The sequence below is a fragment of the Hemiscyllium ocellatum genome, chromosome 4 (assembly GCF_020745735.1).
Source record: "Hemiscyllium ocellatum isolate sHemOce1 chromosome 4, sHemOce1.pat.X.cur, whole genome shotgun sequence".
NCBI classification, from domain to species: domain Eukaryota; kingdom Metazoa; phylum Chordata; class Chondrichthyes; order Orectolobiformes; family Hemiscylliidae; genus Hemiscyllium; species Hemiscyllium ocellatum.
The window spans coordinates 37,449,924-37,477,830 of record NC_083404.1 but is presented as its reverse complement, the minus strand read 5'-3'; the positions used below and the strand labels follow the sequence as shown (position 1 = coordinate 37,477,830).

Here is a 27,907-nt window from a genome sequence, read left to right as displayed (position 1 = left end):
GATATCCTTTTTGCCTAGTTGTACTGTATTATTTGATAGAATTCAAAACTGAAGGCACTTAAAAGTAGGAGAAGATGAAAGTCAGAAATAAGAGCAGGAGTTGCTCATTTGCCCCCTCAAGCTTGCTACCTCCATTCAACAAGATTGTGACTCGTCTACGACAACAACATTTTTCTGCACTAACCCCATATCCCTTGATATTTAAAAAAATTGAGAAATTTATCGATCTTTTTCTTAATAAGTTCCACAACCGAGCCTCCATAGCCAGTTAAGAAATTCCTCCTCATCTGAGCCTAATCTGGAATGATTCTCATTCCTGATGAAGGGCTCCTGCCTGAAAAATCAATTTTCCTGCTCCTCGGATAATGCCTGACCTGCTGGCTTTTCCAGAACCACTCTAATCTTGACTCTGATCTCCAACATCTGCAGTCCTCACTTCTGCCTGAGCCTAATGTGGTCTATCTCTTATTCTGAAACTTTGTCACCTTGTTATAGGCAAGTCATGGGAAACATTTTCCCTACTTACTCCCTGTCACGTCCTTATGAGTTTTGTGTGTTTCAGAACAAAGAAATGAGCAGAGGCCCTGCCTTTGACAGTTCTTTGCTACTTCAGTAAATGAAGCTTTGGAGATTAATGAGGACCAAGCAACTGAATATTTTCATTTGTTTTTGACTCTTTTCTGGTATGATGCCAAAAGGTGTATTTATTCTCATCTTCAGTATTGAGTATCATCAAAAAATAAATCAAAGCTATAACCTGGCTGGCATTTTGGATAGTGTTCACTGTGCATAATATAAATGTGAAACTGTAAAATTAGAAAACGTCTGCAAATGTCTGAAGATTTGTTTTGTAATGAGAAATCAAAATGTTTTTTGAACTGCTATTCATTTTTCAAAACTTGTCAGTAGTAAAATCAGCAAACAAAAAAATGTTGCAGGGTTCAACCTATCAGCTCTGTGCTGTTTTTCTCCATCTCAACCACCTCGTCAAATCTGACAATCCTGTTCAGGCTCCAGGCCTTTTAACATACCATTATCTCTAATCCCGCACTCCCTAGACCTCATACTCTTTAATAAATCCTACTCCGTTTCATACTACTATCCTCATTCCCATACCCTTTAATATACCAGAGTCAAAACGTTTGTTACAGGAAACGCACAGCTAGTCAGGCAGCATTCGAGGAGCAGGAGGAGGGGAGTTGATGTTTTGAGCATAAGCTCTTCATCAACAACATCCTCAACTCTTCTGCTCCTCGAATGCTGCCTGACCGGCTGTGCTTTTCCAGCACCACACTTTTTAACTCTGATCTCCAGCATCTATAGTCCTCACTTTCTCCTTTTAATATACTACCCTGGCTAATCTCTGTTCCCTTTTGATGCATTTCTTGTTTAGTCACATTAAGAAGTAACCAAATCCATTTGAAGATTTGTAACTATAATTTCTAGTTCTATAAATTTGCCATTAAAATAGAACTTTCTGTAACAAAGGATTTCCATGTGATGAATAGTGCGGCATAATTTGAAAAATATGGGGTGCTCCTATTTAAGCTGGCAATATGAAGAATTTATTTTCTCTGATCATTTAGATTGTAGAATTCCTTTCTCTGAAGAACATTGGTGGCTGAATCATTTAACAGTTTTAAGGCTGATTTGAATACAATTTTGATTGACAAGTGAATCAAAAGGGGTTTGGGGTTGACAAGAAATTAAAAACCATAACGATATCACTCATGATCCTTTTCAAGTAGCAAATAAGTTCAAGCAGGCAAATGGCCAGTCCAGCTACGATTTCTTTTGCTAGTGTTGAGTGTAAATTTTATACTAATATGTAGAAGCTCTGAACATCTCTGTGCATTCCAATGATTATATGTGCAAATAGATGAAGTTTTTTTACATTAGTTTACATTCCCTACAGTATAAAAACCGGCCCTTCGGCCGAACAAGTCCACACCGACCGTCCGAAGAGTAACCCACCCAGATCCATTCCCCTACCCTATATTTACCCTTGACTAATGCACCTAACACTATGGGCAATTTAGCCTGGCCAATTCACCTGGCCTGCACATCTTTGGATTGTGGGGGAAAACCAGAGCACCTGGAGGAAACCCACGCAGACACAGGGAGAATGTGTGAATGCCACATAGATCGTCGTCCAAGGCAGGCATCAAACCTGGGTCCCTGGTGCTGTGAGGCAGCAATGCTAACCACTGAGCCACCGTGCCGCCTACGTAGAGCTCTATAAGAATATACTTTAATTTAAATAGATTCTCTTTTTTTTTCCCAGTAATAAGAAAGGAAAATATTATAGATATGAAACAGTCTGGCAGTATTTGTGCAGAGAAAGAGAAAGTAATGTTTCCGATCAATAACCTTTCATCAAAAATTTCAGAACATCATCTGAAACATTAGCTCTTGTTTCCCTCTGCACAGATGCTGCCTGACCTGATGTGTAGTTAAAGTATATGCAGTATTTTGCTTTTGGGTTTGCTTTTCCACATCCAAATTTCCTTTAATATAAATTCAATATAATCAATCAATATGATTTCACTGTGTAATTATGAGAAGAACAATATTTTTGTTTTGAGGTGATGGTAGTTTCTTTAGTGAGTACAATTTATTTTAATCAATTTCCGTCTAATTCAACAGTCTGAAAGGCAAAGCTTTAAAAGTATTGTGTTTTGGAAGAGGAAATTAGGCTGTGAGTTGCAACATCTATTGTCCATCCATAATTGCTATTGATAAGCTGGTAGGAACTGCCTTTCTGAAACACTATAGCCCATCCACAGTACTGTTTGTGAGAGAATTACAGTTTCGATCCAGTGGCAGTGCAGGAACAGTGATATAGTTCTGCGTTAGGACAGTGTGTGACTTGACAGGTATTGTGGTGTTCACTCACTACCTTTCTCCTTTTCACCTGGAAATTCTATTGTTTTGAAAGTCTCCCAGTGAGAGCATTGGGTGAGTGTCCTGAGTAGAATGTAAGTGGGTATAAGGTCCACTAGTGAAGTGAATTGAGGCCAAAGCATTGAATGTTTTAAAGGACTTAGATATATTTCTTGGGGCCAAAGGGATCAAGATATAGGGAATAAGGAGGAACATGGTACTGAGTCAAATGATCAACCATGATCATATTGACTGGCAGAGCAGATTCTGAGGTCTGAGTACCCTACCTATGCTCCTATTTTCTATTTTTTCTTTGTCACTGACCACTCAAAACTGCAAAATACTAGCCTTTATTGCCATGTATCTGTGAGATCAGTGGAAAATTAGCTACTGAGCAATTGAGGTCTGTTTGAAGTCAAATATTTTTCAGTAGGTTTGATTTGAGATTTGGTTTGAATCACAGGAGATGCATCCTCCATCTAACCCATGTTTAAACTCGATACTGCCACAGGGCAAGCTAAAAAAAGAAATATTCCCTTAACACCCAGCTAGTGTAATGAATGTAACTCAGTGAGAGTATGACAAAACGTACTTAAAATATTTCTTACATACCATCTGTATATAGAGCACATATTTCTCATGTGTGTGAAGATATCTCTGTTTGCTTGCAAGACGAGCTGAAGTCTAACAGTAATGTGAAACTATTGGTGTAAGTTCTAAACAGACTGTGTGCAATTACCATCACAAACTAAGCGAAGACATCAAAGGAATGTTGATCATGTTTAGATGACTTTGGAATATGTTCTGATTAAATTTCAGTTTTTGAAACAGCACATTCTTGGACTTTATTTTAGAATATTTTTGAGTAATTGCTTTGGTTTAACCCTAATCAGTGGAGAATTTGTTTGTGAGCAGGATTGATCCAAATTTAATCCCAGTGTACAGTGGAAGATCCTCTGTATGCTTTGTGTTCAATCTGTAACGTTAGCATCAGTAAGAATAGTTTTGCTGCTCACCATCTGCATGCTGACTTCTGAGTCACTGGAAAAAGGGGGAGTAAAGGTCTTCATAGAAGTGGAAGCTACTTGTGCTTTGCTTCAGACTCACTTTGAACCTCAATACCTAATTCACACTGCACAAGTTGAATCTTTGGTATGCAAACAAAAGCATTTTATACCAGGGCTAAATGTACAGTGTGACTCCGGAAGTGCCAAGCCAGTTACCCATACAGTTACATGTTAGGTTTATTGTTTGTATAAATCACTTCTTCACCTTCTTCGACTAGATTTCAGATCTAGAACATAAGTGTGTCTCCCTCCACTAGAGCATAAATAAATTTCAATGATAACATTGAGCTCAAAGTTTGTGAGAAGATTTGTAGCTCGGGTGCTCGTTGTTGTGGTTCTGTTCGCCGAGCTGGGAGTTTTTCTTGCAAATGTTTCGTCCCCTTTCTAGGTGACATCTTCAGTGCTTGGGAGCCTCCTGTGAAGCGCTTCTGTGCTGATTCCTCCGGCATTTATACTGGTTTGAATCTGCCGCTTCCGGTTGTCAGTAGCTGTCCGCTGCAGTAGCCGGTATATAGGGTCTATGTCGATGTGTCTGTTAATCGAATTTGTGGATGAGTGCCATGCTTCTAGGAATTCCCTGGCTGTTCTCTGTTTGGCCACGAAACGACACGACCAGCTATCCCTAGTAGCCGTACACTCAGATGACAAAGAACATGAATTCGATTGGGACAACACCACTATTATAGGACAGGCCAAACAGAGAACAGCCAGGGAATTCCTAGAAGCATGGCACTCATCTACGAATTCGATTAACAGACATCGACATAGACCCTATATACCGGCCACTGCAGCGGACAGCTACTGACAACCGGAAGCGGCAGATTCAAACCAGTATAAATGCCGGAGGAATCAGCACAGAAGCGCTTCACAGGAGGCTCCCAAGCACTGAAGATGTCACCTAGAAAGGGGACGAAACTTAAGCAAGAAAAACTTCCAGCTCTGCGAACAGAACCACAATAACATTGAGCATTTAGTGAATTAATTAGAAAAGGTGAGTTATATTTCCATAAATGCTTTGTTTATTTTTGATGTGTTACTATTGAAACAGCAGGGGGAGCCTAAGTGCATGAAGTCCAATTTCATACCATTACTGTGAGAGTATGTGTTGAATCAGTAAAACTAAGAATTTGAATTTGGAATGGATTTTGGGTTGTACTGTTATTCCAGGCAGCATTAGTGCTCATACTATATATTGAACCTCACTCAATGTCCACTTGTCTCAGTAATTATTGAAGCTATCCATATCAGAATCAGCAGACTGGAGTACACAATAAAATGTCTAATACAACCTTTAATTTAAATTTCTAGAATCTGCAGAATTTTATTTTTGCATAGTTATATTAGTTAAATTAGGATCGGCTAAGGGGAGGCAGAGAGGCTGCATAAGTGGGTCTTTTTGGAAGTTGGCAGGTGAAACTAGTGGTTACCACAGGGATTGGTGCTGAGACCTCAGTGTACAATATTTACAATTTATACATGATTCAGAGAATGTAATGTAAGGTATGGTTGCCAAATTCACTGAAAACTGGATAAGAAAATAAATTGTGAAAAGAATATAAGGAGACTACAAAAAGAGTGAATTGAGTGGGCAATGAGGTGCCAAATAGAGTTTGATGTGAAATTGTCTGTTTTGACGGGAAGAATAAAACAGAAGCGTCTTATTTTAAAGATAAGAGATTGCAGAGCTCTGAGATTCAAAGGAATCTGGAATGAAGTGCATGGGATTGTCATATGAGGAAATATTGAACAATCTAGGCTTGTATGCACTGGAACTTTGAAGAATAAGAGTTGACTTAATTAAAATATAGAAACTCCTGACGGGTCTTTGATGTTTCCTTTTTTTTTGGAAGAATCTAGATCTAAGGGTCATTTTAAAAATAAGGAGTTGCTCATATAAAATGGTGATGAGGTGAAAATATTTCTGAGGGTCACGAGTCTTTGGAATTTCCCCTTAAAAAGGTGGTTGGCTCCAGTCTTTAAGGTAGATGGGTTATCTGAGTAGGCAGGATCGTGAATTTGTGGTTACAATCACATCAGCCGTCGTCATGTTTAAGGTGGAGCAGGTTCGAGGAGCTGAATGACCTACTTCTGCTCCTCGTTCATATGTAATCTTTGTAACACAATTTAGAGTTCAATTGTAATGATTATTTGTAATAATATTGTCATCTTTTTATCGAAAATCAGTGTCGATGATCCATGCCATTGGCTTCAGAGCTATGATTTCTCAATTTTTAAGAACCAACAGTTCTGTGCTAATCACTTCAGTCTTTCTTTTACATGTCCCTTTTTGTTGCAGGGGAAAAAAAAATTGTCTGAAATTTCACATACATTATGGCATTGGTTCTCATGGGCAGTTTTTTTTTATATAATCTGATTGGCAGTCCTGTTATGTTATGTATGCTAATAATGTCGACAGTCTAAACCAGAAAATACCACAGGATCTTCAAACAACACACAATGTAATAGTAATAAGCAGGTTTTAACAATGTGCCAAAGATTCTGATTGAACCCTAGTACATGATAATAATCCGTAACAGGTGATGTAAAATGAAACAAGTAAATGTGTATAATAAATTGGATTGTAGAATACTGTTCCATATAATTGTTGGAATTGTGGTAATTGGGTGTCTTAAGATGCTACAAAAAGCTTTCAGTAGGAAGTGATGAAACTCAATACTTGAACTGTGCACGAAGCACTTGTACTTTCTCAGTCTTTCACAGCAAGCCCTTGGTGTGTTTTCTTCATTGCAAATAAATGGCATTGCAAGATCAAACATATTTCTTACACAAATCTTTGAAATGATTAAATATATTTTAAAACCAAAGTAATTATTTCACAAGAACAACAAAACTGGAATTATTGCTGTGTTGTGTATGTATTAGTACTTTTACTGTATGGCTGACAATGAATGAACTAGAGTTATGGAAAGTAAATCAGGCTGAGGTCTGACCAGTAATGTTTGTTTCTTTTGTACAGGGTGAAGTATTGGAGTATATTGATGATCTTCTGGAAAAAGCAGACAGTTAATATCGGTGACAGAGGAGAGTCTGTAGTAAAGACTACGGTGGTTAAATAAACAAAATGAATCCGTGTCTCCAGCTGCCTCAACTCAGGACAATTTCCTCAAATGCTGAACTCTTCCCATAGGTGCTTAAAGTCTTAGATTTTTACTTCTCTTTGTTTGTTCTTCTATGTGACTGAGTGGCAGACCTAAAACTTTTTGGAGATGTGTCTTTTATTACTTAATAGAAACCTTTCAGCTTTGAGCCATTGCCTAATTATATATTTAGCTTCCATTGTGTTCATCCAAATTAACTCAGAAATAGTTTCTAGAGCCAAAAGCTATCATAGCCTCTTCAAAAGTTCTTCCAGGCTGCTATCTTGAGAACATTTAAACTTTTTTTTTCTGTGGTTGTACTGAGAGAGTGTAGAGTCTTTCTTTAAAAGAATGTTTATTTGGTTTCTTATTAAACCTAAAATGACGTTGAAAGACACTTGGCACACATACTGTATGTAGTTGGTTTAACTAACACACTTTCCATTTCTGAACAAACTTGGTTGGTTTCACTGCTAAATGTTGTCCTGAATCAGCCCCAAGATCATGTTGAGTTTGTCTGTAGGAGAGCTGAAGTTTTTAATATGATATATATTGGTAAAATCTACTTGATGGGCTCACACCCAATAGAGGCATCAATCAGTGATGCTGTTCGTACATATTATCCTTCATATCTGTCGGGACTAAATTTAGAATTACAAGTAAGAATGGAAGCCATGTAGGTGTAATTTGAGCTAATTTTCAGAAACCCATGTAATAATATTGGGAAAATCCCATATTTAGAAAAATATGATGTTATATGATTTTAGATTCTTAAGTGACACAAGGAAGTATTTTTTGCTAGTTTTGGAGAATTGTGTCAGTATAATTTTTATTTAAAATTGTGACGAAGAAGTATACAGATTGCAAAGTTCACAAATGTTTACTGATTATCGTTCTATATCAAGGACTTAAACCAAACTTGTTTCGTACTTTGCCTCAGGATTCCACTAACTGTACTGCCTCAATGCCAGGGAAAACATTGACTCATTTATTAATGTTTGAACATAGACCCTTGATGCTGTTTGTAGAGAGTCAATGTGAAAAACCCACAAGTAATCCTTCAATGCAGCTGCCCTGTGCCTGGACACTTGGTTGTGAGCCATGCCTTTAAACAGCAATCTCTTTTACACAGTCACTTGTGGATTGAATAACATAATGTAAACTCACCAAATGATTAGAGATTCTCACAAAACAACTGCTGCCTTGATAATTTGGCTAATCTGCAATCTTTCTGGCCCCAAAATGTTCTTTTCAGGAGAAACTAAATCAGATACCATTTAAAATTGCATGGAAGTGTATATTATTGCAAATCACATAATACTAACCTTTGTTTGATCACTTTCACCAACCACAACCAAAAAAAAACCTCCAAGCTTGTCGTTAAATTCTTTCCATGTTTACTCAAGGTCATAAACTATCTTTTTTAATGTATAATCCAAACTGCTTGAAAAATAGGAAAAAAAAGCACCAAATATATTTAAATGTGATTTATTTTTGATGATTTCAAGCAAACTGACAAATAGTACGAAATAAACAACCAATCGCTAATTACTCCCTACACTTACACCATTCCTCCATCCCCACATCCAACTCCTCCCTGCCCCATGATATGATCACCACACTTGTATCTCAATACATCATGTCTGGCCTGTGAACAGCAACACTCTTGTGGTAAATCCTTTTTTTTTAACATGAATCGCATTAATATAACAGTATTAATCTTTCTTTATACACTACAGCCATTGTGTTCCTTTTTTTAAAAGAAGGATAGAATCTGTACAACTGACTGGGTGCAATAAACTAAAGTGTTTTAACCTTTTATGGAGAGATTACATTGATTTTTTTTATATAAGTAAGCTGGCGTCATTTTATTAAAGATGAGATTTGATTTTGTTGGCCATTATTCAGAACGGTGTGAAGTAATTTAGTGAAAGATAGTCATATGTAAAAATGGAATAAATACAGAGGGTGTAGAATAAATATATATTGCATTTTCTTGAAATAAAGTTCAATTAATGACAGTATTTTGGATTACATTTGTTAAACACATGCAAACTTACACAGAATCTAAGTAGCAATTATTTACAAATCTTTACATGATTCTGACAGGGACCATTTCAAGCTCCCACCCTTAATTTTACAAGATTCTTGAGGAAGTTGAGTCAAATTTTATAATGCCTGATTGCAACCGAAGAAGAAGGTGTCCCTGCCCAGAGGTTATTGGTACACCCATCGTTCTTCCATTGGAAACACTTTTGGTTTTGTCTGCTTAACTAATTAAACTCATTGTTGATTCTGCTTAACCCAGGTATTTTTAAGCATATTTCTTTATTATGGTGACTATTGAAAGCAACTTAGAATTAAGACAATTCATGCTAGATCAGAATGCTTCCCATTTTAAGTTGGTCAGTTCTGATAGCCCCACTTTTGTTACAGAACATTTCTTGATAAGCAAAGTTTTAAATTACAGTTTACGCTGCATCTCAATGTGCTCAGTGCGTCTCACCTGTCCCTTTCCATTCAGTTGGTATATGGAAGTTTTCTGGTGTCTGCGTTTGTAGCACCATATCGCCAATATTACTGCTAATACCAGCAGACCAATCACTGCTACGATGACCGCGATTATGGGACCTTTATTTGAGTGCAAACATTCAGGTCCTGTGCAGCTGTCAACAGTGGGGAGCAGTTTGGCCTCTGTGCCATCACTGAAATTCTCCCCTTTAGCAAATGCATCAATAATGTCTATTTCTGTAAAATCCATCCAAGTCCGAGTACTAGCTTCAGGTGTGCCTAAAGTCAAAGTATAATGGGTTGAAATCTCCTCTGTTTCTGTGGGGATTGGGGTATGATCAACAGGGTATAAACCTTCACTTACTCCAGTGTTTTCCAGAGATGGCAAAGATGCAGTCATTACATCAGGGGATTTCCGGGACGCATCAGCATTTGTAATCAAAAAGGTAGTTGTGTAGAAATTGGCACCTTCAATAGCTTTCCTGACACTGGCATTTTCAGGTTCTGTAGTTGGTGTTAGTCCGATGTCCACCTGTTTACCTCCTTGACCTGGCATTCTAGTTGGTACACTTATCTGTGTGTAGTGAGTGGCAGAGGTTGTGCTTGGAGTATCGGCCCTGCTGATCTCAATGTAGTTGGAATGGTCTGTGGTGATAGTAGTTTTACTCTCTACTTCTATTGATCCGTCAACTTTCTCACCTTCCTCTGTGTTTTCTGATACAATGGGATAGCCATCTACCCAGGTTTCATCTGTACTTGCAATAGTTTCCTTGATAACTTTAGTTTCATTGTGCACAATGGATGGTTCATCAGGTAAATCTTTGCCTTTGGCTGTTTGGACCCTTTTGGTAACATCAGTCTTCACCCCAATTTGATTGTCACTTGAAGTAATTTGGATTTTGGACTTCATGTCTGGTTCCTTGGTATCTGGCTGCTCAGTATTGGGAAACACCTCAGAAGGGAACCAAAATAGATGCTTCTGGCTGAGTAATGAAACTGGTGACTCAGTTGATTTAAGTGTTTCTTGGCCATCCTCTCCTATTGATCCATCAGTACCTTCACCTAGTTCATCACCCAGACCTGTCTCACCATCCTCAGAAACAATGATTCTTCCTTGCTCATTAAGATTGGCAAAAGACATTGAGTCTTCATCAGGGAACTTGTCTTCATAGTCAACATGTCCCTCAGTTTTATCTAAAAAAAAAACCAAGCATCTTTAAAAATATTAACTTGGATTTAGCTTTCAAGATTAAGTGAGTTATGACTTTTATGCAGTGGAGAGGCTGGCATACAGATACTACTATTACTAAATGTAATTGAAAAATGCATTTTTTTAGCTATGGATAGACATGATAGATGTGTTAATATCCTTAAATTAATGGTTACTAAAATACATTTATATCACTAAGTGGTCTGATGAGTTGAAGGCTTATTGCAGTGTTGGTTTTCACCTATGCTCTTCTGGAGTGTAAGTGTTGTATCCCATTATCAATAGGAGGAGACAAGGTATCCGGTCCTTGGTCTCCGTCCCATCTTGTAAAAAACCTGTATTAGAGCCCCATCCAAAATGTGTCTAGCCTTCTGATCATCCAAGCACCATTCAAAACCACTTGGAAAACAGGCAATGTTGGAAAAAATTCAAAAGTTTTGAATTGTAGTTTTTGTCTTAACTTGGACTTAGCTAATGTTGAGATTTTTAGAGAGCTTGTTGCCAAAATGTCTAGTAAGTTCTCTCTCCATATCTAAACAAACTCACTGCACAAATGCCCCTTTGGTGTGTCTCCCATCCAACTTTCAGTATATCTTGCCACAACTCAACACTTAGATGTCTGGCCAAAGACCAGCATCTCTTACATCTCCACTATCTTTAAAGTGTGGCAGTGCACCTGACATTTCTATTCCAAAACTGCTCTGCTCATTGAAAGACATGTCCACAAGATGTCCTCAGACCATAGCATTTACTAGGAAAATTAGGCCATTCTGCCAATCAAGTCTTCTCTGCCCCTTAATCATAGCTGACTTGTTTCTCGACCTCATTCTCTTGCCTTCTCTCCATGACCATTGAACCCCCTTATTAATCAAGTGCTTATCTATCTCTGTCTTAAATACATTCAATAACTTGATCTCCATAAATGTTTGTGGCAATGTGTTTCACAGGATGGTTGCCTCGTCCTACCCTTATAATGCTTTTCTTCCTTGGGATGGATTTCTGTTGTGCCTGCTTAATTACCCTCAAACTCCTGCCATTGCTGCTCCACCCATCTTCCCTGCTAGACTCCCCTTCCAATCATTTCTAGCTAGCTCTGCTTTCATGTCTTGTAGTTACCTTTTCAATTGTAATTCTATTATATCTAACTCGAGCTCCTCTTTCTCAAACTGCAGGGTGAATTATACTATGGTCAAATTGCTCCAAAAACAAAAAAATTTGTAGATATTCCACAAATTCCTTTTCTTGGAATCCGCTATCAAGCCGATTTCCCTAGGTCACTGGCATATTGAAGTTCCCCATAATTATTGCAATAGTGCATTTCTTACAAGCCTTTTGTATCTCCTGATTTTTCTGCCTCACATTCTAACTACTGCTAGGAAGCATGTTCATTACTCCCATCGGGGTCCTTTCTTTTGCAGTTCCTCAGCTCTATTTAGCTTAAAGCCCTAGTTATGCAAATCACCAAGATTCTGGTCCCAGCATAATTCAGGTGGAGCCAGCAAAACAGCTCCCTCTGGCACCAATCCTGGTGCCAATGTCCCATGAAGTCAAACCTGCTTCTCCCACTCCAATCTTTCAGCCATGTGTTTACCTCTTTAATTTTCTTCGACCCACAAGCTCACTGCTCATATTGTAATCCAGAGATTACCTTTTTTAGTTCTGCTTTTTAAGTTAGTCCCTAGCTGCTCATAATTCCCTGATCACTTGTTCTCCTAAATTATTGCTGCCTATGTGAACCACAGCAACTGGATCTTTCCCCTTTGACTCCAAGGTATCGACCCAGATGAAATATCCTGAGCCCAAGCACCAAGTGGACAATACAATCTTTGGAACTCTTGATCCTGGCTACAGAGAACACTGTCTATTCCTCTGACTACAATTACATTTTTCTGCCCTCTCTTGAATAGCTCCCTATACCATGGTGCTTTGGTCAGTTTGTTCATCCTCCCTACAGTCCCCCATTGTCCTCCAAAGAGAGTGCAAGAACTTTAAACCTGAGGAAACCTGATGCATCGTACCCCGCTGGAGGAGAAACCTTTTGGCAGTTTCCACTCAGGACTCTGCGTCCACCCTACCTGCTCCGCCCGACCCTTGAAAGTTCAATTTGAGAAGTCAAAATGACCCTTGGCATGCCTGGCCCAACTAGAAATGATTGCTCACCCAGGCTTGCCATACCAAAGCTCCAGAGCTAATGACCCATACATTAGAGCTCCCTCCATCCCACATACAGAACCATTGATATAGTTAGATACATGTGCATGGGTTTCCTCTGGATGCTCCAGTTTCCTCTCACAGTCCAAAGATGTGCAGGTTAGGTGGATTGGCCATGCTAAAATGTCCACAGTGCCCAGGGATGTGCAGGTGAGGTGGATTAGATACGGGAAATGAAGGGTCACAGGGATGGACTGGGTCTGGCTGGCATGTTCTTCAGAGGGTCGGTATGGACTTGAGGGGCCAAACAACCTGTTTCCGTACTGTAAGGCTTCTATGAATGTCGTGACCAAGAAAGAAGAAAATATATTGAAGGTACTTTGGTGACACTAAATGTGCACGTAAATATTGTTGACTATTAATTACTTTGAGATGGACCTCACTGCAATTGTCACACAATTCTACCACACAGCCTGCATAACCCACATCACTCACACCCCTATAATATTCTGCCCTTTTATATCATCCCATTATCCAGTACTTGGCCCATAACTTTGTATAGTTATTTCAGGTGCTTATCTAAATTGTTCTTCAATGTTTTGAAAGTCCTTGTCACTACCATTCTTTCAGGCAGTATGTTCCAGATACACTCAACCTCTAGGTGAAAAATGTTTACATAAATCCCCTCTAAACCATCTGCTTGTTATTTTAATCCTCTGCCTTCTGGTTATTGATTCCTGTATGATGGAAAAATGTTTCTCCCTATCTACCCTGTCTATGCACCTCAGAACGTTGTACACATCAATCAGATCTCACATTAGCTTTATTTGTTCTAAGGAAAACAAGCCCAGCCTATTTAGTCTCTTTCATAGCTAAATGACCCCAGCCCAGGCAACTTTCTGGTAAATTTCTTCTGCATCTTCTCTAATGCAAATCACTTACTTACTATATAATGGCGATCAGAACTACACATAATGCTTTAGCTATGGTTTAACTTACATTATATACAACTCCATCATGGCCAACTTATTCTTGTATTCAAAAGATTGACTGATAATGTGTCCTATATAACTTTTTAACCACCTCATCTATCTGTCCTGCTATCTTCGCCGATCTATGGATATTCTCTCTATTTCCTAGGGTTCAATCTTTGCTCCCTTGTTAGTCCTCCTAAGATGTAGCACTTCACACTTTTCAGGATTAAATTTCATTTGGACTGTTCAGCCCATCTGACCAGTTTATCTATCTCACTCTGTACCCTAGGCTTTTCTCTTTGCTCTTTCTCTCACCGATTGTCTTGGAATTTTACCAACAAATGTGAAGAGGAGGAAAAATTTCACCCTGTAATTGAGATTAGCTGAATGATGTCAGTACATATTTAACATATTCCCCATAAGTGAAATCTGCCAACCTTACTTGGTTTAGCTTGCATGGGACTCTAGTCCCACAGAAATATAGTTACCCTCTGGGCAATTGGGGATGGGAAATAAATGCTGGCCTGTGCATTAGGGCTTCCAAACACTTTTATAGGCAATTGAAATGAAAATAAGTATAGTTATCAAATTATCAATTTGAAATCTCTGTTTTTACTTGCAACAAATTGTAAAAGATTCCTTTTCCTCACTTGAACCAGTCCAACTGCAGAGAGTTAGTTTTGGCACAGGCAATCTAGCCAATCTGTTGAAGGCATAAATGCTTCTATTCATCAGTCTGACATCAAAGAAAACAAACTTGGTTTCCCTTATCCTAAGGTTCACGTTTCCTTTTCCAGAATGACACTAATGGGTGTGTTCAATATTGGGTAATAATTTCTGTCTGGGTTGAGGTTACCTTTGTAGAAAGTAACCTGGCCTCCGTGTTGGCATTTAGCAAGGAAGTGTGATGGTGGTTATATTTAGCAGCTAAAAATGGTTCCAATGAATGGTACTTCATTTCCCCTCCTCCAACTTACTGAATTATTTTCAATTGCATGAAGGACAGAATGCAGCTCCATCTTTAGAAACGAAACATGCAATCTTCGTGGGGTTTTTTTAAGTCAAATGCTACGCCACACAGTTATCATCCTAAACAACCTCCTGGAGCTTAGAAAGATGAACTCTGTATTACAAGATGAGTTTTTTTCTCTCTCTCTCTCTTTCCCCCCCACCAACTCTCTTTTCCTGTGTATGACTCCACCAACAAGTGAGCATTTCTATATGAGAATAAGATTGGCAACAACAGCACGATCTCACAGTCCCAAACACTGGCCTCATTTCACAGCTTAGCTGTGGTAAGCTGTTTGCCGTAATTGTGGTTTCATACCCCTGTCCCTTCTGATACAGAGTGAATAAAGGAAGTCTCCAAATCCACACTTGTTGCCTCCTGTCCAGGGTAAGCTCAATGTTTCTGTGTTTTCAGTAGAACACTGTGTTCATTCATGCCAAGAAAGGAAGCAGGAAGCATTAACTATGAGCAATCATTGTACCTGTGAATGTCCCACAGCTACTTGCCAGCTTGTATTACTTCACACCTATGACATAATCCAAAAGGGTCCTTGTTGAGTCAATTTATATCTAAGATATGTATCTATAATGTCTCCACAAGAATCCTTGTAAGAATATATAGCCTGTAGTTCAGTAGTTTTCACGAGATCAGACTGTTAAAACCATGAAAAAAAGGTATGGCACAGAAAAAGGCTATACAGCCCAATTTGTCTGCTCTGATTGAATAAACTAGCAACCCATTCTAATACCACTTTACAGCTCCTTGTTTAGTGTGGATATATGCACAGAGTTAAGCAATCTGGGAAGTAGGAAAAATATGAGTTCATGCATTTTAGCAGGAAGAATGGAAGGGCTGAATATTATTTAATTGAAAAAGGACTGCAGAACAGGGGAATTTGGGTATCCTTGTCCATAAAACACAGAAAGTGACTGTGCATGTTCAGCAAGAATAGGGAACATTTTATTTCAAGGGAATGGAGTATAAAAATAGAGAACACTTGCTAAAACTGTATTAATCAAACCATACCTACGGTGTTGTCAACAGTTTTAATTTCATAAGGAAAGATTCACTAGTATTGGAAGCAGCCCAGAGAAGGTCCACTAGGTTGATCATAGCAATGTAGAGATTTCATATGAGGGGAGGTTGAATACAATAGGCTTGCACTCTTTGGAGTTTCGAAGAATGAGATATCAAATGATATAAGGTTCTTAAGCTGTGACAGAATAGATGCTGAGAAGTTGTGTCTTCTTCTGACACAATCTAGGATGAAAGTATATAATCAGAAAGTAAGGATCACACATTTAAGGAATTTCTTCTTGAAGTATAGTGAAGTGTAGTGCAATTCATTCCCGCAGAGAGCTATTGAGGATGGGATGTTAAATATGTGCAAGGTTGAGGTAGACAGATTTTTAGTCAGTAATTGGGGTTGATGAGGAAATGTTAGCAAAGTGGAATTGAGGATTGTTAAATCAGCCATGATCTTATTTAATGGTGGAACAGACTGACTTACCAAATGACCAACTTATACTCCTATGTCTTATGGGCTTGTGATCTTAAGTTCCAGATCCAGATTCAGGATTGTTTTAACTGAATTGAGGGGTCCACCTCAGGCACCAAAGTGGGAAGTGAATTTCAGACACCCATCACCCTCTGGGTGAGAAAAAGGTTTTCCTCTAAAATAAGTAAAATAGATGTGGCTAACAGGTCGATGGGCAAAGAATCCCTCAGATTCCCTCTAAATAATCTACCAAACACACTATATCTGCCCCTGGTAATTAATTCTTCATTATTTTGTACAGCTCTTGAGTTACCCTTCAAACTCCTCTGTTCTAAGGAAACCAACCCTAGCCTATTCTCTATCCCCTCACCCTCCACATGCATAACGTTGCACTTCTATAGTGTTTCAAAGCACATTGCAGTCAATGAAATGCTGTTGAAGGTCAGTCATTGTTGGAAATGTAGGAAATGCAGGAGCCAATGAAGGAGACACAGATTTATTTTTAAGAATTCTTACATGGTCCATATCTTGGTAAATAAACACACACAGCAGTGCAGTGTTTAATGATGCCTCAGAGATTTCTTTGCTTCTTAGAAACAGCCATAATCTCTAACAGGTTCTTGTAACTAAACAGTGACAGATGAAATATAAATCCACTGTACTAGAACATACTTCACTATCTAAACTGATCAATAGTCCAATAAAATATGATATTGCTCAGAAAAATGACCAGCGTGCTTTGGTTGACAATGAGACACTTTGTGTGACAACTGTAGTTTGGATCATATGGAATGGAATAGAGTTACATTAACAAGGATGGAAATCTGACAGACAATTACATCTAGGAGTTACCTGACACATATACTTTCATATTCCAAGACCGTGGTTGAAGAAAACATTTCTTGATTTCTAAAATTAAAACCATCTCAACCTCAATTGTTAACGTGTCAGCTCCTTGTCTAGGTTTAAGGAAGGGTCACTATGTATGAACCCATCCAAAGAATGTTCGGTGCTGATGTCAGGGCCATAAGTACAAAACATTTTACTCCCTGAGAATATCATCTCTGGAATGAAGAAGGTCTGAGAGTGTAAAGCATCATTTAAATAATCGAAAATCCGTTGTTCATTTTGACATAAGTCCATGCACAATGCAAAACAAAAGAAATTTATTTTACAAATAGATCTTTAATATTTTGAGATGGTTTTGGCAAAGTGCAACTGACTGACTAGCCAACATGCAGAATGTCCCAAAGTTGACGCCACAATGCCTCCAAATTGATTTAGTATTTAGTGATGTGCATTTTCTCTCACCTTTGATACAGGCTTGAACGAATCCATACCATTCTCCACAGCTATCACACAATAAGCTAAACGCTTTCTCCCTGTTGGCCATGATATAACCTTGGGCGCAGACATAAAGCAGTTCATCACCCATTTCAATTCCGGTGTGGCCCTGGAGAATGGTATTGGGAAAGGATGGAGGGTCTCCACAAGGTTTACCTGCAAGAAACGGAAGATCTTTAGTCTTATATCAAGTGTGAAACAGTCACTCAGATCAGGTTTATTCCCTCTATAGATTTCACCCTCTGTGTGATTATCTCTGACAAGCCAGAATTCTGGCATTAGTGAGGAGGAGGATGGCAGCTTACGGTTGGTGACAAATCAAAGAGAATGTATTTTAGATCAGAGGCTGAATGTATTGGTGGCTGCAACAGTGAAGCTTATTCTGCATGAAAGACATATATATTACTCTAGTTCACAAACCATTAGGTTAATTTATAATGCTGTCAGGAAAATTAACAGTGGGCAGAAGGTATGGCCTATGTTATGATTCACCTTAAGCGAAATGTTTGATTAGATTAGATTAGATTCCCCTGCAATGTGGAAACAGGCCCTTCGATCTCACAAGTCCACACCAACACTCCGAAGAGTAACCCACCCAGACCCATTTCCTTCTGACCTAACACTATGGGCAATTTAGCATAGCCAGGTCACCTAACCTGCACATCTTTGGACTGTGGTGGAAACCAGAGCAACCGGACAAAACCCACGCAGACATGGGGAGAATGTGAAAACTCCACACAGACAGCCACCCGAGGCTGGCATCGAACCTGGGACCCTGGCGCTGTGCTGCAGCAGTGCTAATCACTGAGCCCGTGTTGATTATGCAATTATCATGTTCAGAGACTTCTCATATGCATTAAAAGGGGAATTATGTGCTTGCATAAGCTGAACTTTGCCAACCCACTCATGATAGGCTTAATAGGTGGTCATCAGGAAAGAAGTAGGAAAAGATGTCCACATTGCTTCTGACACTGTCCCACCTTGGGTGACTCCCCAGGGATGATCGGCACAATAATTGGCAGCCCTCTCTATTCAGACAAACAATGAAGACCTCAGTCATGGGTAATTTTCCCTCAAAACTGCAACTTTCTCAGATGTTGCATTTGGGAAGCCTAACACGACTTCTTGTCAGGAGGTCAACAGGCCATGGGTGGCTGAATTAAGTTGCAGCTTCAAAGAGTCACTAATCTCATAAGTCAAGCAAAGGCACTGAAACTCTCCTGGAGGTGTTACCTCTCTACCCTAAGACCCCTTTGTCATCATTTGCACTAGTGAAGAGGGAGACCTTCATTAGCATCTCTCCCCTGAGGTACACCCTAACTCTCCCCCTTCTCCAGTAGCATTTGCCTTTCCTGGCAAACTTGCCATTACTAAGGGCCTTCCTGTTATAACTCCCACTTTCCTAGTCTGTCTGCCATCCTCATCTGACTGGCAAATACGTTAATGCTCAGTTAGGATGCCACCTCACATTAAGTTGGACTAGCAAGTGCACTGAGTCCAGTAGCTGCATATTCTCCAGATAGCTATGGGAAAGTGGAGCCCTATGTTCCAAGTGTTGAATCTTTCTGTCTGGGAGAGCTACACAATGGGAATATTTATGCACAGTCTCCAACAAAGCTTAAAAGACAGGTAACAATAAGAAGAAATCATTGGTTAGTAGTGCAATTTTTCAGTATGAGTCCAGACAAGGTTCGGTGTATTGGCCAACTCATGCATATGGGATCAATGCATATGCCAAACATATGCACCTTTATATAAAAGCATGAGCCAATGAATATTCACACCAACAAACAAGGATGTAAGGGTAATGAAATACAGAACAAAAATACATCTGTAAATCAAAACATATATTTGCATAGGCTAATGGATTAGTTACACATAGAATAATAGAAATAACCTTTGAAATAAGTAAATTATCAATGACAGACAAGCAAGCCTACAAGTATGGGGCTGTAATATAAATGCACATAAATCATTTCAGCATAAAGGACAAAAAGTGATCGGTGATGCTTTATCAGTGACCTGGGCAGGTCTCTTACTGTCACTTGACCAGCCGAGGCAAAACTGTGTTCAGCTCTTAACAGCGTAAATTTCAATATGTAACCTTACAGCCACACGTTAAGAGTGAAAAGCAGCTGATTTGGTTGGAGGGTGGTGTTGAGGTATTGGGTGACCTCAATGGCACTTGAGCCAATGTTCCACTTGCAGTATAACTCTACAATCTATTGGGTGTGCCCAGCATTTCACAGGTTATGCATTTTAGACTAGTGGCTACTTTCCAAATCAAAGGTTTCCGCTGACATCATGATTGGCATGGTTAAATTATAACCATGTATATTTTCCAGGGATTTTTAAAAAATTATTTGTAAGAGGTAGCATTTATGCTTGGAATTAGCATTCATTTGCTGGTGCTAATTGCTGCTTATCTTGGCAGTGTTTCCCTTCAGCAATTCGGCATAACTTTATAACTAATTTACTTCAAATCAATTGTATGTTCAAGTAAGGGAATAGTGTGCACAAACATTATACTAAGGTATAGTCCAGCTCAATAGTAACATTAACTTGCAGGACATTATTGTGAGATTCATTGGTGGTGCCTGATTTGCTTAATAGAGATGTTCATCAGGAAATGGTCTGCAAATATGAGACCACTGTATTTCCACAGATGCTTTTTGATCTGCTGAGTATTCTCAACTTTCTTGATGTTTGCTATCAGATCAAAGGATAGAGAAGGACAATAGTTGCATTCCCAAATATCCAGCCATATTGACATCCACAACTGAATAGGACTCAGCATTGAGAACAGACTCCCTACTTTGAGGTTTCCATGTCAAAACATGCCCAAAGAATTCACTTCCTCTGCAAGTTTATTTTTATATTTTATGTCCATGTTGTTTGTATTAACTCTCAGGTTAAATAAATACAGAACGATTTATTTATATCACATCTCTTGCAGCTGCAGAATATCTTAAAGCACCTTACAGCCAATGAAGTACTTCTGAATTGTAATGTTGGAAACATACGGCCAATTTGTGCAAACAAGATTCTACATCTAATGACAGAATAACCAAATAATTGTGAAGTTGACACAAAAAAAGTTGCCCTATTCTTCCAATCATATCGTAGGGTCTACTACAAACCTACAGACTCCCATAAGTACCTGGGCTACACTTCCTCCCACCCAGTATCCTGCAAGAACTCCATCCCATTCTCCCAATTCCTCGGCCTCCACTACATCTGCTCAGGTGAGGAGGCATTCCACTTGCAAGCATCCCAGATGTCACCTATTTTGAACAATGCACTTCTTTTCCCTCCATCATCCAGTCAGCCCTCTGCTGCACCACCTCCATTCCCTGTTCCACTGCTCTAAACCCCCTCCCCCTCACAATGTAATAATGACAGAGTCCCCCTTGTCCTCACCTACCACCCCATTAGTCTCCACAGCCAATGCATCATCCTCAAACACTTTCGCCAACTTCAACTAGATCCCATCACCATGAACATCTTCCCCTCCCCATCCCTCTCAGCCTTCCACAAGGACCATTCTCTCCATCAATCTTTGGTTCATGCCACCCCCACCACCGAACCCCCAGGTACCTTCCCCCTGCAACCAGAAGAGATGCTAAACCTGCTGGTTCACCACCCCCTCACCTCCATCCACGGCCCCAAATAGTCCTTCCAAGTGAGATGGAGGTTCACCTTCCCCTCTGCCAACCTAGTTTACTGCATCAGGTGCTCCCGATATGGTCTTCTCTACATCAGGGAGACTGAACGAAAAAATAGGGAATGGGTCACTTAGCATTGCAGCTGGGCCCACAGAGGCCGACCGGACCTCCCAGTCACTGCCCATTTCAATTCCCCCAACCACTTCTTTTCTGACATGACTATCCTTTGCCTCCTCCATTGCCAAAACAAAGCACAGGACCTATTGGAGGAACAATGCCTTAACTTCCACATTGGCACCCTACAGCCCAGAGGTCTCAATATTGATTCTCCAATTTCAAATAGCTTCCCTCCCCATTTCCCAACTCCCTTTCCAACCCCTCCCCCTCCCTGCCACTGCTCACTGTCACCAACTGGATTCATTCCTCCCATTGACCAACCAGGTTGCACTCTCTCCCTGTCTTCACCTATCCCCATTTCACCATCCTGACCCCCCCCCCCCCACTTGATCTGCAGAACCCCCCACACCCATCCCCTGAAGAAGGGTTACTCCTGAAACATTGACTCCTGCACCTCCTGATGCTGCCTGGCTTGCTGTGTTCTTCCAGCCTCCTACCTGTTTACTTAGGATCAGTTACATCCATATAATAACACAGCTGGAGCCTTGGTTTAACAACTGCTCCAAAAAACTGCACATCTAACACAGCAGCAATCGTTTAATACTGCATGGGAATGTCAACCTATATTATGTGCTTGTGTACGGGATGGAATACAGACCCAGAATGTACATACTTTATTGCTTGATCAAAGTGTTGGGAAGAAAAGGTGTTCAGAAAGTTTGTGAAGTTTTTTAAAATATTTTTAAGAATTATTACCTTGTTTGTTGGCTGGATGCAATGCTGGAGGTAAACATTTCTGCTTCAGAAGATTATTTCAGAGACCATTATTCCCAACGTCAATGTTAAACAGTACTAAGAGGTAATAGGTGTATTGGATATAATCTTCCAAAATTAGATTCTGTTAAATGAAGCTGATTTATTGGACAATTGAGCTTTAAGAATTTTACCAGAACAGAACCTGATACCATATTAAATGGTACCACAATCTAACATGCAGGCTACTTGACCAAGGTTCAAAAAGATAATTAAATAGCATTGCAGCTTCATTTAACAAATTTTAAAATTTAATATAAAACAGGGCCAATTTTAAATAGCTAATTCCCCAATTGATTTCAATCTTAAATTTTTAAACTAAGGTATTATCACTTCAACATTTAACCATCTCCTCAGAATATCTAACAAGTTCATAGGTGAACTTACCAACCACTGGAAGAACCATTTTGTTTTAAAATATATGGAAATAAATAAAATAAATTTATTTTGTGAATCTTATGAAATAAACAAATGGGAATGGGCAAAGGATTCGCTAGTTAATTGATGCTTGTTATAACATGGTTTATTGAGATGCTCCTATGATTTAATGCTTGTATCATTAACCAGAGATTAGCCCAAAACAGACAAAAACCACTCCTAGTTGAATCCACACAGAATCTGTATAATTGCAGCCCATCCTATGCAGTCAACCTCTGTATACAGTGTGTCCCTGGACATCCTATTATTCAACAGGAGTTGCCTGTTACCTGCAATATACCAGGGCAACCAACAAATCACAGCTCTTACCTACATCCAAACAGCCATATCTAGCTTTTTCAATATAAGTGCAACCAGCAGCTTAACACTTCAAACACTGTGACAACCACAACTGTCCAGAAAATATTACTCGCATAATCACATCACATAATGGCAAACCTTTGCAAAAGAAAGTATTAACAGTGACTTTAAAGCAGGTTTTCAGAATGGTTATGCATAACAAATATTTACAAAATGTCCCCAGGTACTTAGAACCATGTTTTAAACCAGAGTTTAACCCAGAACCACATAAAGCACTGTTATGGCAGATGGTGCAAAGCTCAATGAAGTAGATTTCTAAAGAGCATCTTAAAGTAGGAAAGCAAGGTCTAGAGGCAAAGAGTTTTCAGGAGGGAATTCCAGAGTTTAGAACCCTGGCAGTTGAAGGTGTAACCACCAGTGGTGGAATGCATAAAATCAGGGATGGAGTTGGAGAAGAGACTTATGACAGTAATAAAATGTTGTTTGAATTGCTTTTAAAATCTGAATCTGAGCCTGCATAATCTAGACAATAGTGCCTTTCATGCTGTCAATTCCCCATTAAACTGTTGTCACATTCCTGATGAAGGGCTCTGGCCCGAAACGTCGAATTTCCTGTTCCTTGGATGCTGCCTGACCTGCTGTGCTTTAACCAGCAACACATTTTCAGCTCACATTCAACCATTGGCAAAGCACTGTTCTCTATTAACAGGACTGGTACTTGGAAATTAAAATTTGATCATTAAAATTACTCTTTAATAACAGGTAAACACAATTGCAGCTGTCCTACACACAATGGATCAGCAGAGGAATAAATAGTCCATAATACTGAATCACAAAGACAATCAGTTTCAATCACTGACTTGTACTGCATTAATACATATTATCCAGTATAATGGTCTACATTCCTGCAGAATTCCTGGACCAGAGAGTAGTATTGGCAATAATCCCTGATCCTAAACATTGTTCTGTGAATCCTCCAACAAAAGATACAGATGAGTGACAGCACAGGCTAGGGTTTTAACACTTAGTGAGTCCTGCCTGACCATCAAAATGTAGGATCACGCAGAAGGAAAAGATTTGGGATCTATTGAGTTGCATCCAAGCATTGAAAGACAAAGTACTGGAGGAGAGGGATATCATTCAAAGGGAGCAAGTATTCTCAAATAAGTTTACTTCGGCTGAATCTCAGGGTTTCTTTGGTAAGTGCAAGTTTTATTAAGTATTTTGAATGAATTCTCACTGAGAAACCCAGCGCAACTTCTTGCTGTACATTACATAACCTCATTTTATTAACTACTTACAGTTCTGCAATGTCATCCCTCATATTCCATTCTAGCCCCATCTGAACCATTGCCATTCCGACAACAACTCACTATTCACCAGATATCTGCTCAATGATCAGCATCCCATGACGTCTTTGAAAGGCCTCTGTGCACCCGGCCAAGCATTGGCAAACAGCATTACCTCTTAGTAGCAATGTAATGGCACAACAGCGGCAAAGCCATACTACTCATGGCAGACAAACAGCATGGCTGACTCTCCCAAGACTATTCTCTCATCCTAGTCACTGTTTAACCACCATGCCACACAATTTGTCTGTCATTAGCGACATCCTGTCTAATCACCCTCTCTAAGTCACTGTTTTTTTGTCCCTAATTCACTGGGCACGTGTCTTGTCATTGTCTGAGAGGGGATTAGGCAAGCAATCGGGCAATTTGAAACATTGGCTTTTATTGACAGGTGGAGCAAACACAAATGAAACAAATAAAGGCTTCATTTTATCCCTGAAATGATAACCAAATGCTGGCATCTGTACCCAGCTCTGATTTGCTAGAACCGGGTGTCAACAAGGTTATATATCTGACTTATAGCCCCCATTGGAACTGATAGTGCCCACTCCCACCTTGCACCCTTCCTGACATTTGATGGATGGATCCCCAGGATGTATTGGCCCAGAACACTGACCAACTTTGACGAGCAAACCCTAGACATGACTGACCAGTCCTGACCAATGTGTTTGCAGCTCCCTGACTGGAGATACACAATTGCCCACATTGCTGGTCCTGGCTATACAGGGCAGAATGCTGCTCGCTCCCTGGACTGCAGTGAGACACGACTCCTGACTGTGAGCATCCCAAGTGGATGACAGATGATGGCCCCTACACTGTTTACAGACTGTGTCATTGATGACACCATACTTCCATGATCGACAGTGCCTACCTCCATTTGGCTGGCTAAGAACTAGTCCATTTCTGTTATGGCCATTTGGTTGAATAAACATATAGCATATTTGTCGGTGCAGACAGCTGGTACTTGGTATAGGTGTTAGATTGATATCTCAGTTTGCAAGGTGTACTCCCAGATAGGTCGTGGCTAATAAGCATCACAACCAGCCTGTCTACGGCTTCACAAGAGAGGACATTAAAATTTGTCAGTTATGGTAGCCTTTGTCTCTGGCTAAAATACCAACTCACTAACAGGCATGGCACAGCAAGCCAAGGCATGGATGTTACCAGCATGCAGGTAGGCACTAAGTAAGTTCATGCTAACAGAGCTAGCAAGCAGCCCTGAGAAAGAGCATTCTTGATCTTGGCCCTAAACAGCCTGTCTCTAATTTTAACTGTGCTCCTAGGGTTTTTAATTTCTTCACAAGAGGATTTTTTTTTATCTATCCTATCACAGTCTTAACATTTTAAGAAATTGATCAGATTATTCTTCAACAGAAAAATGGAATCCAAGCCAAGTTTATGAAGCTTGTCCTCAAACTTTATCCCTCTCCTTGATAACATTTTAGTGAATATATACTGCACCCTCTCCAAGGCCAATATACACTTCCTCAGATGATCTGCCTGAAAGCAGTTGTGCCAGATGACCTTTAACCAAGGCTCCATTTTCAATAGGCACATGGAGTTTAATTTTCCTTCCTGCTTTACTGAAAAAACGTGTGTTACATCCAAAGTAAAATTAAAGCTGAGTATATTTTACAGCATGCTCATGGCTGACAGGACTGTATTGACAGTTGTTTCTAAAAAAAAAGCAAATTACGCTAAATTGGATTCTTACTCAAATTACTCCTTTCCTAGTCAGACTGACTTGGTCAACCTCAGGCTAGGAAAATTGATTAACTGAACCCCAATTCTAAGCCAGTGGAAGTCCTGCCTTTCAACCTTCTTCAAAATCTTTGACCATATGTTTCCCTCCTCTTTATCTCACATCAGTTCACAGCACAAATCTTAAATCTGTGCAACTCCACGTTTATTTAAAATGCACTGCGTCAGTACAACTAATTTCCAAATTTTCTGTGTAAAATCCCAAAATATAAAAGACATTGTTACCCATTTAAATGATTAACATTTGACTATGTGAATTGATGCAGCACTAACCTTGATCTTTAATGCAGAATGAATCATATGGACCAGGTGAAGAAGCTGCTTCAGTTTTTACTCGAATGGTTTGAAGGCCCTGTTGGCTAAATCCTGTGTTATTGCACATGGTTATCCTGTGTGTGAATAAAACATTTGATTACTTCTAATCTAGATTGTGAATTACTTGTTAATTTACATTCAATTTTTTCTTCACCTTCTTTCATTAGCAATTTAATCCCCAAATCCCCAAGTCCAGCCCTTCATTCTGCACCATTCTCAAAATAAGAACTCAAACAGATAAGCTGTTTCAGTACTATACTGTACAATTGTAATTGTGAGAGACTACGCAATTGTTGACACTTTAAAGTGGAATAAATGTCTTGCTGATTGTTGGGCTGAGATTCTGCTGAAGTATGGGCAGTGAAAGAGTGACATAATTCTTGCAGAAATAGGGATAAATGACTTTGTCCCTCCAGAATCCTGCCAATTTCTATCAGATTTGTGATTGGAAATTGGGACAAACCTGTGGAAATTCAGGAATTTAACATGAGCCTGCAGTTTGATTTTGGGCAGGTCCAGGAGAAGGTCTGATAAAGATTAACAGAGTCTTTGTTGTTGGCAAAATTACCTTTACTTAAACATTACAAGATTCAGGATATGTACAACACCAGACTTAATCTTTACCACAAGACTGCTAAAAAGAAGTTTTCTAGCTGTCATGTGACAATACATCATTTCCCATTGATGATGTAGACCACCTTAGTTACATATTTGCATGAACCATTTACACTGTAACAAGGATCTGCAAGTTGGAATCAGAGGGCATTGGCTAACATCATCTCCTGCTGGATATGTTTTTAGATATTTCATCAGATGACCTCCTAACTTCAGAATCTCAAAGCCACACTACAGTCATTAGTGAACCATTGTCAAAGTGTCCTGCCCCCACTCACCAGCTGGAATGCCAACTGACATGGCTTTGTTACTGAATTGCTGAATTTTTGATTTTCAGTGACAAATCCTACATCGCCATCATCAGTTTTTTAAAACTAAGAAAATAAATTGCTAAATAAAATTGAAGAATACCATTTTTATTTTTCTATGATGGCCATCTCTCATTTCTCATAAAATAAGTAGCTCCCCAACAGATTTTTGAGAGAGTTTAACAATCAATGAGGGTTTCATGATCAACGTTACTGAGATTTTCTTTATATTTTGGAATTATTAATGAATTAAAATTCTACCTGATGACATGGTATGATTTAAAGTCAAATCATCATACTTTAGCCTGGATTTCAGCATGAATAAAATTATTGTGAGGCTACTGTCTCCTTTGAAACTAATTTGCCATGAAAATTTGCTATAATTCTGGTCAGAACAGACCTGAGCTATCTGGCCAACTCAAAAGGTGCTTTAAGGAAAGATTTAAGAATTGCAACATTGGTGCAGTAAACAAAAGTACTT

General features: G+C 39.3%; 2 protein-coding genes across 2 annotated transcripts in view; one reads left to right on the top strand and one right to left on the bottom strand.

Annotated features, from left to right (window-relative positions):
* The window catches only part of crtap (cartilage associated protein), a 31,591-nt gene extending 22,724 nt beyond the window's left edge, over nucleotides 1–8,867 (top strand). The window contains exon 7 of the mRNA XM_060822935.1: nucleotides 6,928–8,867. Coding sequence (XP_060678918.1) covers nucleotides 6,928–6,978 — 51 coding nt within the window. The 3' untranslated portion in view covers nucleotides 6,979–8,867. The remainder of the gene's footprint in view (nucleotides 1–6,927) is intronic.
* A 284-nt stretch (nucleotides 8,868–9,151) lies between these two features.
* Nucleotides 9,152–27,907, bottom strand: part of susd5 (sushi domain containing 5) — a 35,080-nt gene continuing 16,324 nt past the window's right edge. The window contains exons 4-6 of the mRNA XM_060823997.1: nucleotides 26,462–26,577; nucleotides 17,713–17,901; nucleotides 9,152–10,753 (exon numbers count right to left, since the gene is read on the bottom strand). Coding sequence (XP_060679980.1) covers nucleotides 9,513–10,753; nucleotides 17,713–17,901; nucleotides 26,462–26,577 — 1,546 coding nt within the window. The 3' untranslated portion in view covers nucleotides 9,152–9,512. The remainder of the gene's footprint in view (nucleotides 10,754–17,712; nucleotides 17,902–26,461; nucleotides 26,578–27,907) is intronic.